We start from the raw sequence: 12,057 nt of genomic DNA, 5'->3' as shown, positions 1-12,057 counted from the left end.
CCGACGGCCCCGCCCCGGCCCAGGCCCTACAGTCGCGGTCAAAGCCAGAACAGCCCGCTCTGCTGTGCGCGGGGGCTCGGACAGACAGACAGACACCGGGAGGGCGCGCGGGCCGCTAGGCAGCTGCTCCCCGAGGGCGTCGGGGAGGAAAAAGATAGCTTGGGCGGGGGCGGGGCGGCCTGGGGGGGGAGTGAGGAGGGGTGGGGTTCTGGGGGGGGAGTGGGAGTGAGGGGGGACCTGGGGGGGAGTGAGAAGGGGGCGGGCGGCCTGCGCGGGGAGTGGGAGGGAGGGGGCGGCCTGGGGGGGGCGAGATGGGGTGGGGCGGCCTGCGGGGGGAGTGGGAGGGAGGGGGGCGGCCTGGGGGGGGCGAAATGGGTGGGCGGCCTGGGGGGGAGTGAGGGGGGATGGGGACGGCCTGGGGGGGGAGGTGGGGGGCGAGATGGGGTGGGCGGCCTGGGGGGGAGTGAGGGGGGATGGGGGGACGGCCTGGGGGGGAGGTGGGGGGCGAGATGGGGGTGGGGCGGCCTGGGGGGGAGTGAGGGGGGATTGGGGGACGGCCTGGGGGGGGGCGAGATGGGGTGGCGGCCTGGGGGGGGAAGTGGGGTGGGGAGGTGGGGGCAGGCTGCCGCGGGGAGGCGGGCGGGCCCCTTCCCGCGGGCTCGGGGCGGGGCGTCCCGCCGTCCCGGCCTCCGCCCGCCCCCCGCGCCGCTGCTCCTTCCCGTTTTCCCGGGAGAAACATGGCCGGGAGCAGCGAGAAGGCGGCAGACAGCGGGCGAGGGGTCGTGGTAAATGCAAACCCCGTTTTCGGGGCCGAGCCGCGCGCCCCACGCTCCCCTTCCCCTCCCTCGGTGGGCACCCCCTTCCACACGAGGGGCGCGACCAGCCCCGGGGGGCGAGCGGGCGGCTGCCTGGCTCCTCCCGGCCGGCTCTCACACCCAGCCGCCCCCCCCCCCCTGCATCGGATCCGGCCGTCCTAATAACGACACCCCCACCCACCCCCACTCTGTCCCCGGGGTCCCTCCCCTCCTCCCCCGTCGGGAATCCGCGACCCCGGCTTGGAGCCACCCGTTTCCCGGGGACGGTCCCGCGCGCCTCCCTTCCTGCAGACCCCCACCCCCGGCGCGGGCTCCGAGCGGTGCTCTCGGAGAGGAGACGGAGGATGCTGGAAGGCAGCTGGGAACGAAGCCGCTCCAGGGTTTGGAGTTGGGGCTTTGACGCCTACGATACGGGGACCGGCCGCGTCTGGGGGCCACCCAGGGGAGTGTCCGTCCCCCCGGGTGTGAGGGGGCCGGTGGAGGGACACGCAGATTTTTTTTTGATGGAGAGAAAGGAGCCAGTCGAGAGAAACTGATGACAGTCGAGAAAGAGTATGGAATAACTGCGAGAGTGACAGGAGACACTGGGTCTGAAGCAGGTGTTGAAAATCAATTTGAAATTCATAGGGTTATTGTGAGTTAGAAACAAAGGCCTCAAGGTGGGGAGAAGATAGAGATTCGAGGGAGAGAAGGGAAGAATTGCAGAGGATTTTCTGGTGAAGTAGGGGATGGGGTAGTTTCGTGAAAGAGCAGGGAGCTAGTGAGGGAGGCAGCTGTTGGGTTCTGGTACAAAGTAGCTGCTAAGCTGCACGAAGGCCCACAGAGGCCGGAGATAATCCACATGCCATGGCGTTAGATCCTGCATTTATGTCATTTACGCCCCCCTCCTCCCGCCAGAACTTGGGGGTCTGAGGCAGGCAAGGCAAGGACAGCGTGATTTCAAGGTGCTGGTGGGAACCCATGGCATTCAGGGCTGGCAGGCAAGGGGACTTGGAGAGGGCATGTCCTCTGGGGGAGGAGAGAACTTCCCAGGGATGCACTGCAAAAATTCACAGGGGAGTGTTAGTGCCAGTGAAGAAAGGATGCAGGGAATACGAGCAAATATTTGTCAAGCAGTGTGCTTTTCCTGTAGGTCTAGTACGATCCCCATGCTACAGAAGAGGAAACTGAGGCACTGAGAGAATAAGCCACCAAAGCCACATACCTAGCAAGCGGCGGAGGCAAGCTTGGAAGCCAGTGTGCAGTCACTGCGCTACAATAGGAAGCCGGGATTGCAGAGAGGAGTTGCAGAGGGGCTGTGGCTGTAGGAATGGATTGCTGGAGTGCAGGAAAGATGGAGTAGTTGGAGCTAGGAAGGCAAAGGAGCTGTAAGATGGAGGAGCTGGAAGGCTCCTGGAAGTGGGTACTGGAGTAAATCGCCTAAGCAGCTGACCAAAGAGGAGGTGGACCACAAATCTTGAGTTAGTAGAAAGTTGGTGATGAAGATGGTAAGGGGCCTGGAGCCAGACTTGGGCTGAAGCAGGAAGGATTGTTTATGCAAGAGAAGGGACTATTAAGAGATGGAAGATGGCTCCTGCCTGCAGGTAGCTGTCAGGGGAGGTAGGACATTAGTAGATTATTACCTGTGAACGTTAGCAAATAGGAGACGGAGACCCTGAGTTCTGGAACTGCTCGGGGTTGGCTGCTCACGTGAGGCTGGCTGGAGCTGGTGAGGTCCCCAGTGGCCTGGTTCCTTCTTGGAGAGAGGAAGTGCCTCCACCAGCTGGTCCTTCTGAATCAGGCTGTTAGTTGCCTGTGTTTTTGTCATTGGTTGATTTTCAAAAAGCATTATCAAGCTAGACATACTCAATCCCTACACAGGTGCCTCTGATAGGAATAATACCAGCAAGATCTAAAATGATAGTTGGGTTTCAGTGCCAGTTGGCTGTCCTCCCCCCCGGACAGGCGGCCCCTTTGGAGGCATGTAATCAGGTGTAGTTCCAGCTGGAGACTCAACTTCACTCAGCTGTGCTAAGTTTTACCTTCTGAGTGTGGAGCCCCCCATGAAAGAGGAAGGCATGTGGGATGCACGGGGGTAATTTGGTCTCCCCAGTGCTCTTCGTTTTTCAGGTAGCAGAACCTGGGACCCTTCTCTGCGGGCAGACACCACTTCTACCCATGACTCTAAAACACAAGGTTCTGCTGCAGGTGCCCTCACAGCACAGCCCCCCAGCCCTGCCTTGGCTCCGTCAATCCACCGTCGAGCCTGGCGTTCTTCAAACCCTCTCGGTTCCTGCCTCGAGAGGAGAGGGTGGGGCAAAGCAGAAATGAGCTTTTTCTATGTGTTTCCGAACTATTTTTCTCCCTGGAGAGAAAAAACAACAACCCTGAAACATAATGAAAGAAATATTCTACACAAAAACTTATTTTTATTGATTTGGGAAGAAGGTTTGCAAGATGTCTTCAAATGAGAAAAAGAGAATCGGAATTGGTTCTGGGGTTTGGACATTCCATAAAGTGACTCGGTCCTAGTTTTCTCACTTCCCTCTCTGGGCGATATTTTGCCTCTTTGAACAGAGAAAGAAAGCAGTGTTTTGAGTAAGCTTAGAGAAAATTATCTGTGATACGGAAATTATGTCAAGACTTCTTGTTTTGATGTTTTAAAAAAGCAGGCGATTAACAATCCCCTATAGTTCCGAGCGCCCTCCTTCCTCCAGTGGAGGATTTAATTACAGTGAAACTTGCTGGCCTGACCCTCAGGTGCCTTTAGCTCGAACGGGCTGTTTCTGCAAAAGTGAGGACCCACTACTGCAGATTAGTTGGAAATAAGGCCGATTTAGATTATGGAATAGTTTTTGAGAAATATGTTTCTTCTGCTTTTAAGTTTACAACTTTAACGAGGGTAAAAAGAGTTTGGCAGATAGGTTTGGGGCACCTCTGTAATTAATTAAATGATATAGATAGTAATTAGAACATTGATGTTTTCAGAAAATTGGAGTGGTTATAATTTATTGCATACTTGCTGTAGACCATACACCGATATGAGTTTCATATCCATCATCTCTCTTACCTGATCTTCACAATAGCAGCAGGAGGTGGACTTTGACTCCACTGTGTGGGTGAACATACTGAGACTTACAGGTGTTTGCACACTTGAGGCCTCACAGCTAGTAAGTGGTAGTGCCAAAACCTGCACCCAGGCCTGCTCCACTTGCAGGACTCTGCTTCTAACCCCAGGCTGCCGCTGAGCTGTGGGTTACCATCACAGCTTGTTTTATTTGTCTATTGCTTATCAAAATCATTTTTGGCATCACTTATTAAGTATTTATTGTACACTCAGCAATGTACTAGTTACCCTGTACTATCCCTTTTAATCCTCACAGCCCTGTCCCTGGGTTTTACGATGTCTTATTCAAAGGACTAGGAGACTGAGCCTCAGAGAAGGAAAGTGATTTCCCAACATGACATCTCAGACGCGCAGGGCTGAGCGCCTGAACGTGGAGCAGAGGGTGGCCCCTGAGAATCAACCAGGGAGGGGTCCCAGAGGCCGTGTGTGGTGGAGGATGGGCTCACAGACCCCTAGTTAAGGACCCACCACCTGCAGGGGCTCCGGGAAGGGGAGTGGGGTGTGCATGCTTGGCTGGGGGTGGGGGTGAGGCGGCAGAAAGCAGCAGGCCTGGAGGGTCCCCCCAGCCCGGCCAGGGGGTCTTCCACAGGTTCCTCACATGTAGACGGCCGTTCAGGCTCGGGCTAGGCACGGTGGTGGTGACAGCAGGCCCAAGGAACTCTCCGGGCGGAGCCAGCGTTGCTCTGCAGATTTTACAGGTGCACAAACCAGTCTTCAGCCTTGCGGCTGCCACGCCATTTTACCAGCCGTCTGCAGGTGGTGGACCCGAATTTCCAGAGCCTTGGGCGATGGGCAGTGGTGCTTTTCATCACAGGGACTCAAGCGAGTTCGGGTGGTTGGGGGGTGGTGGTCCTTAGATGGAGACCAGGTAGTTCCCTCATTCATTTGACTTTTCTGAGCATGTAGGGTGTTCCAAGCAGGGTTCAGGGCACGGAGGATGCAAGTGTGGACAAGACAGACAGGGTCTGTGCCCGAAGGAGCCAGCGTTCTAGTGGGAGGAGACAAGGCCACACACACACACACACACACACACACACGCACGCACACATGAGAGCGGTGGTAATGCACACTGTGAAGGAAAGCAAAGCCCAGTAGAAGGGATGCAGAGATGGGGAGGAGGTGTTGCTTTTATGGATGTGGTGAGGGAAGGCCTCCAGGAGGAGGTGATATTTGAATGGAGACTTGAAGGGCAATCCATGGGATCTTGGGGGAAGTGTATTGTGGGCAAAAGAAACAGCTGGTGGAAAGTTCTTGAGGCAGAAGTGTCCTTGGCACGTTTGCAAATCAGCAGGGAGAACAGTGGCTGAAGCAGAGTTGTGCGAGGGTACCTGGGGAGGAGCCAGAGAGGGCTGCGGGAGGACTCTGGATTTTAGTTCTAGGAAATGGGAAGCCCTTGCAAAGTTTTGATCAGAGGACTGCTGTGAGATGGGGTACAGGTTATCTGTTACCTTTGGAGCCCAGGGAGAGGTGATGTTCGCATGGGCCAGTAGAGTCGAGGTGTGGAGAGGGGGTCTGGCTTGGATTTCCCGGGGGCTGCATGCAGGGTATGAAGGCAAGCAGTCAACGGCAATGCCAAGGTTCAGGTCTGGCCACGGGAAGAATGAGTTGCCCCTTACTGAGATACGAAGGGGTAAATTTGAAGGGAGTTATCACAAGTTGGTTTGGTTGGCACTGCAGCACCCAAAACAGAGATGTGAGTGGATGGGAGCTGAACCATAAGCCGGGCAAAGGGCAGCAGGTTTTGAGTCCCGAGAGAGGAGAAGTGTGGGAAGTAGGGATGTCCAAGCCTTAAATCAGACACAAATGATTTCTAAAACAACTCACTGAGCAAGAGGACGAAAGGGACAGGTATCTTCTCAAAAAGCCTGAATCAGAGCCTTTGGGAGAGCAAAGCTGCCAGGAAGAAGATCAGAGGGCTAGGGTGGTCCACAAGACCTCCAGGAAGAGGTGGGCGCTGAGCTTGGAATAGAGAGATAGAGGAGGGGGAGAGGGAAAGGGTGCAGGGTGCAAGACAGATGACCAAACCCAGAGCTGGGAATAAGCATGACTTGACAGAAAGCCAACCCGCAGGCAGAGAGGGGTGGTTTGTGGAGTCTGGCTGGAAACCCAGGACGGGTCTGCGTTAAAAGCTTCTGGCCGGACAGAGCAGCCTGCTGAGAGCGGGCTGGAGGGACTAAAGAATGAGGACCCGGAACGCAGCTACAGTACAGTTTGAGTGTGTAACACTTTCCCCTTTATGTCTTCATGATCTGAAAGTAAAAGTATCCCCACTTTCCCTTCATTTTCTCTCCCACCTCTTGACTATTCTCACCATAAAACTTGTACATCCCGTCCTGACCGAGATATGGACTTGCCCTCAGTCTGTCCGCCCTGTGAATAGGCTAATTTTCTGTAGCATCAGTTTCCCCAGAGGACTACCTTGGGCTCCCACCATGGTACATCCGTTGAAAGTCTTTGCTATAATGACTTAAGACTCTGAAGTTTCTGTACACTCTAAACCATATGCTTTTCATAGGTAATCTTTCTCGGGCAGCCGAGACATTTACTATTAATACAAGTTAATATAAATATAAGGTATGAGATTTATACAGTATGTTGTGTAGTAATATAATTGCAGATGTGCTATTTGCAATAATGTAGTCATGATATTTATAATTCAGATATAAATTATATATTTTGCACATCTGTACTCTCATGGACAATACTACCAGCAATTAAGAAGACAGAGAATTCCCATATACTATGGGTTTTAAAAATAAATTTCCCATAACCAAAATAATATGCTTTGCAGATCGGGGATGACTGGCCAGGGTACGACTTGAAGTTGTTCACGTATCCACAGCACTACTATGGAGATCTGGAGTTTGTGCTCATCCCTCACGGCATCATCATCAACAGGTGAGTGCTCTTTCTCCCGGGCCGGGCTTGTCCTCCCTGGTGTAAATCGTGCTATATACTTTAGGGGCCTGTTTCAAAGCCACTGTTTATAGTGGTACAGAGAACTTTTATAGGATAGTGCATTTGGAATAAAAAATGAATTTACGATTTAACTGAGCTGTTTTCCTGGATATCTGTCCGGGGGGAGTGGTATGTTAGTCATATATATGTAAGGTGTTATGACTGTTATCAGTCCGGCATGGACCGTGAGAGTGGGCCTAGGGGAAGCTCTGCTCTTCAGCGAGGGACCCTCCGCTCACCCTTGTCCCAGATTCTCACTTTTCAACCAGGGAGAGTCAAGAGGTGACCTTTGTCTTCATAGGACACCCCTAAAACCCTGGCTTTTCTGCAACTTTCATTTGCCTCTGACCAAGTGATGTAACCCAGATGGGCCAGTCTGTGTAAAATTATGTTTTCCAGCCAGTGGTAATGTTTTGGAAATACGACTTGGAGCTTAAAAGTGTCTGCACAGAACCATTTCTAGAATACTGTTTCTAGCCCCTAGGTTCCCACTACAGCCCTTTTCTTAAAATGAAGTACTTCTGCCTCAGTGTTGTTGTAGGTTTTTTTAAATCTTTTATATTCTTCTGAGTTAAGATTTAACTTGATGAAACAGGTACTCAGCCAAAGGAAAGTGTGAAAAACTCGAGGGTCACTTGGCTACAGTTTCCATCAATCCCTGTTCTGTAAGCAGAAGGAAATGTCATTCTTTCACCAAAATTCTAAGATTTTCCATTGGATAAGACTTGTATCTCACTTGTTCTCTCGAATTACGCTATATTATTGAAATAAGGCCTAGTTTGTGATTTCTCTTGCCTTAAGATGGCTTTTCCATCCTTGAGGGAATGGAGATTTTGTGATCAAATGAACTTGGGAAATTTTGAAATTCTCAGATTTCTAAATCTCCTTGTTGGCAATTGCAAACAAGCATTAGCATATTGAAGAATGAAAATTCCTGCCCCCCCCCCAAAAAAAAGGAAAAATGTAAAGAAACCTGCTTGACTTTAACTGACTTTTTTGTACAGTAGGGGACTTTTTACTCATTAACCTCCATTTTGGAACCTGTGGTGTAAATAAATTCCAGCTTTCTCGCCTGAAAGTTGTGACTTAAATTGATGCATCTGGACGAGTTACCCTAAGACAGTTCCCCGAGTGTGAGAGTCTGCTAAGGCACTTGTTGAAAAGCAGGTTCCTGAGCTATATGCCAGGAAATTCTGATTCAGTGATCTGGGATGGGCTAGGAATGCCCTGCCCCAAATTTAACACGTGTAATTTGCATACCACAAAATTTACCTATTGTACATGAAAATTCAGTGATTTTTTAGTAACAGTTTTATGGTTGGCCAACCATCACCACAATCCAGTTTCAGAATAATTCCATCTTTCCAGAAAGTTCCCTCAAGTCTGTAGGCAATCCCTGCACCTAGTCCTAGCCCCAGGAAGTCACTAATCTGCTTTATGTCTCTATAAATTTGGGGAATTTGGGACTATGAGTTCTACAAAAATTTTTTCTGTTCTTTTTTCTCCACTTCTGAGGCTCCCATTACATATGTTGTCATGCTTGTTGTTGTCCTCCAGGTCTTGGAGGCTCTGTTCATTCCTCTTTCATATTTTTTCTTTGTTCTTGAAATAGCTTAATTTTTATTAATCTATCATCCAACTCAGTGATAATCTCCTCTGCCATCTCAAGTCTGCTCTTGAACCATCTAGTGAGTTTTTCATTTCAGCTATTGTACTTTTGAACTCTAGAATTTCCGTTTGGTCCTTTTTAATATAATTTACATCTTTTCATTGAAAGTCTGTTTATTGAGTCAGTGTTACCATACTTTTCTTCAATTCTTTAAATACAGTTTTCTTTTAGTTATTTTAGTAAATATATAGGATATAACTTACCATATGTATCTATATATCTATATTTATCTATCATATCCATATATATTCTGCTCTGAAGCCTTTGCTAAATCCCACAGCTGGAAAAACACAGAGAGTTTCTATTGTCTACTTTTATTCTGAGTGTTTTCTTTACATGTCTTGTAATTTTTTTGTTGAATTCTGGATATTTTAGGTAATGTATTGTATAGCTCCAGATTCTGACTTTTTTCTTCTGAGGATTTTCCTTGTTGTTTTGTTTCTTTGTTTAGTTACTTGCCTGGAAAAAATCTGTGAACTCTTTCTCCCCCAGTGTGTGGCCTCTGGCTAGGCAGTTGAGTGCTCTTATTTTTATTCTTAGGCCTCACTTACTCTAGTACACCCTTATGTCTGTGTAGCTTAGCATCACTCCAAGGATTGCCTAGAAGTTGTGCTCAAATGCCAGTAAGGCTTCTTGTCTCTGCAGAAGGATGTTTGTGGGGGCTGACAAGTGCAATCAGATTTCCAGCCATGTCAGGTCTTCCCTGGGGCTTTTGTTTTCCTTAAGACTGTTGCACACAGAGCTTGCACTAGGCTTCATTGGCTAGAGTCTACCCCGGGTAGGTGAAGAGCTGACCCTTTCCTCGATGACTCTCTTACCTCCAGAGCTCCCTGTCAAATCTGTGACTAGTCTACCAGTCTGTTGCTTGTCTCAGACAAAACTGCAGCCTCAGGATGATGGAGCCGCACGCTGGCCCTGCTCACGTGCTATCAAGATTGCCACTTTAACTGACAACACTCAAAGTCAAGTGAACTTCCTGGGGCAGTGTCGCGTCCTGGTTGAACAATCTGGTTGAACAATAGACCTGGTAGTCGTGGGAGGGGCGGGTAGGGGAGTGGGAGCATCCCTGGACAAGAAGGCCACAGACTCATGCTATTTCTACCCATACTCGGTATTTCCATGAGTAAATGCTTCTCAATTTGTGGTGTGCCTTCGGTCAACGTCCAGACTGCACGGTTGTTTTTGACAGTTTGTCCATCTATATGGTTGCTTTTGTGGAGAGGATTGGTTGAACTCCTTACTCCATTTTTAAAATGCCTGCCAGATATTCTGATGTGCATTTTTCATATTTTGAGAAATATGCCTGAAACCGTGGATACCGTTTTGTACGTATGGATGTGTATGGTGTATACATATATATATATATGTATATACACATACATAAAACATATAATGTATGTGTAGACATATGTTTTACACACACACCTGCATACACATGTATATTCAATTAATTCATTTAATCTATTTTAAGTCTAATTCTATTTGGAGTAACAGGGAGAATTTTTTAAAAAGTATTTGCCTTTGATCTTGCCTTCATTCAAGGTTTTAATACTATATGGGTGTTTAGGCAGCAAGACTAACAGGTGTGAAACAATTTTTAAAAAATACAAAGGCAGATCCAAATTAGTTATCAAGTGCCCAAAGCCGATGCACATTGTGCAACCCCAGGTGGCCTCACTGACATGGTTTTCATTGCAAATGGTACCTCCTGGAATTGTTCTCCAGTGTACCTTTCACTCAAGTAGTGCGCTACCTTTGAGAATATAAGATAGGCATTACTTTCAGTAGTTACTATGGGCTTGACTTTTCCTCCATTCTCCTGTAATGCTGTGAGACAGGTGAGTCATTCTCTCAGTTTCCTTTTTTCTCTGCTATTACATGAGCATAATATCACCAAATAACCACCATAACCTCATTAAGTTTAACAACCAGGATATGTCGGGATAAACTAATAGCATTCGTGGTCTCTGGCACTGTATTTTGCACCTTTGTTATTTTTGTGACATAGAGGAGCAAGCATATAACATAGGTGATGTGGTTGTCAGAAGTATGTTTTGAATGCACTCTTTTTGTCCAATCTTAACAGAGTTTTTCTGTCTGTAGTCTCTTTCTCCTGAACTCTTTTCCACATTCTCCTGCATAATTCAATATCATTCATTTTTTTTAAGAGAACAAAAATACTCAGAAATAGTTGTGCTTCAATATACCTTTTATCTTTACTTCTTACAGAATTGAGAAGCTGGCTAAAGATATTATGAAAGACATAGGAAACTCTGATGTTATGGTCCTGTGTGTGCTCAAAGGAGGGTACAAATTCTGTGCTGATCTTGTGGAACAGCTTAAGAACATCAGCCGAAATTCAGATAGATTTGTCTCCATGAAGGTTGATTTCATCAGACTCAAAAGTTACAGGGTAAGTTGCTGTATATTCCACTTTAATTATATAATCTTTAGAATGAATAATGTTATAGAACAAGAGAACTAATAATATAATGAAAATGGAGTGAAAATGTTTTTTTTTTTTCCATTTTGCAAGAATACTGCAACTGTTAATTCAAATAATTTTCTTTGTAAAAAGAAAACCTTCTGTTTTCACATATATGAAGAGACACTTGAGGAGAGATTTGTACTTTCTTTGATGGGGATAAAGCCAAGTGGCTATTTCCTGCTGCCCAGCCTCACAAATGTGAAGCCTCAGTGTTAAGAAATTCTAGTTGGCACCACAGAGTTTCTGTTCTGAGTAATTGTTGGCCATGGAGACCTCTGGGAGGATGTCCAGCTCAGAGAGGAGAGTTTCAATGCTTGTGTTCTCCAGAGATGTTTTCCCTTCAGTCTTCCCCTCTTCTCTTGATGATGTTACTTTTTGTGATGCTTTTTGGCCCCACATAAATAAATCATTAAAACTAACTTTCTATTGGGTGAGGAGCTGTGGGGGTCAAAGTCATGGAAATAGTCTCATTGATTCTACTAGCTTGACACATTTAAACTCATTGATCCTCTTTGTATTAGTCTTCTATTGCCGTGTAACAAATCACTCCAAAGTTAGTGCTTAACACACATATTATCTTATGATTTCTGTGGGTCAGAGGTCTGAGCATGGCATGATTGGGTTATCTGCTCATAATCTCACCAGGGTGAAATCAAGGTGTTGGCTGGGCCATGTCTCACCTGAGACTCGGGGTCCTTTTCCAAACTCACTGGTTGTTGGCAGAATTCCGTCCCCATCTCCTTGCTGGCTGAGGGATGGCTCACAGTGCCAAGCATCCCAGCTGGGGAAGGCCTGCCTTCAGGTCTCGTCGGCTCCCCCATAGGCAGTTCACATCATGGTGGTTCTGGTTCACTAAAACCGACGAAATGCTATATACCAGAAATGGACTGGCTTTTAACAATGGGGATTAGTTACCTTACAAGTTTACAGTTCTAAAGTCGTGAAAATGTCCAAATTAAGGCATCAACAGGATGATACCTTCTCTGAAGACCAGTTACTGGAAGCTTGGGCTCCTCTGTCC

General features: G+C 48.0%; 1 protein-coding gene across 8 annotated transcripts in view; it reads left to right on the top strand.

Moving 5' to 3' along the window:
- Positions 1–722: 722 nt before the first annotated feature.
- PRTFDC1 (phosphoribosyl transferase domain containing 1) overlaps positions 723–12,057 on the top strand; it is a 70,932-nt gene continuing 59,597 nt past the window's right edge. For 7 of the 8 annotated variants that reach the window (XR_005217198.1, XR_005217197.1, XM_037837879.1 and 4 more), the window contains exons 1-3: positions 723–785; positions 6,713–6,819; positions 10,778–10,961. Coding sequence is in view for 5 of the 8 variants with exons in the window: in XM_037837879.1 (XP_037693807.1) it covers positions 738–785; positions 6,713–6,819; positions 10,778–10,961 (339 nt within the window). In the remaining 3 variants the exon portion in view is untranslated. Of the gene's footprint in view, positions 786–6,712; positions 6,820–10,777; positions 10,962–12,057 lie in introns of those variants that run through there. The other variant, XM_037837878.1, reaches the window with a different exon arrangement.

The sequence above is a fragment of the Choloepus didactylus genome, chromosome 5 (assembly GCF_015220235.1).
Source record: "Choloepus didactylus isolate mChoDid1 chromosome 5, mChoDid1.pri, whole genome shotgun sequence".
Lineage (NCBI taxonomy): Eukaryota > Metazoa > Chordata > Mammalia > Pilosa > Megalonychidae > Choloepus > Choloepus didactylus.
Note: the sequence above shows the minus strand (reverse complement) of the source record. Positions and strands in the feature narration are given on the sequence as shown.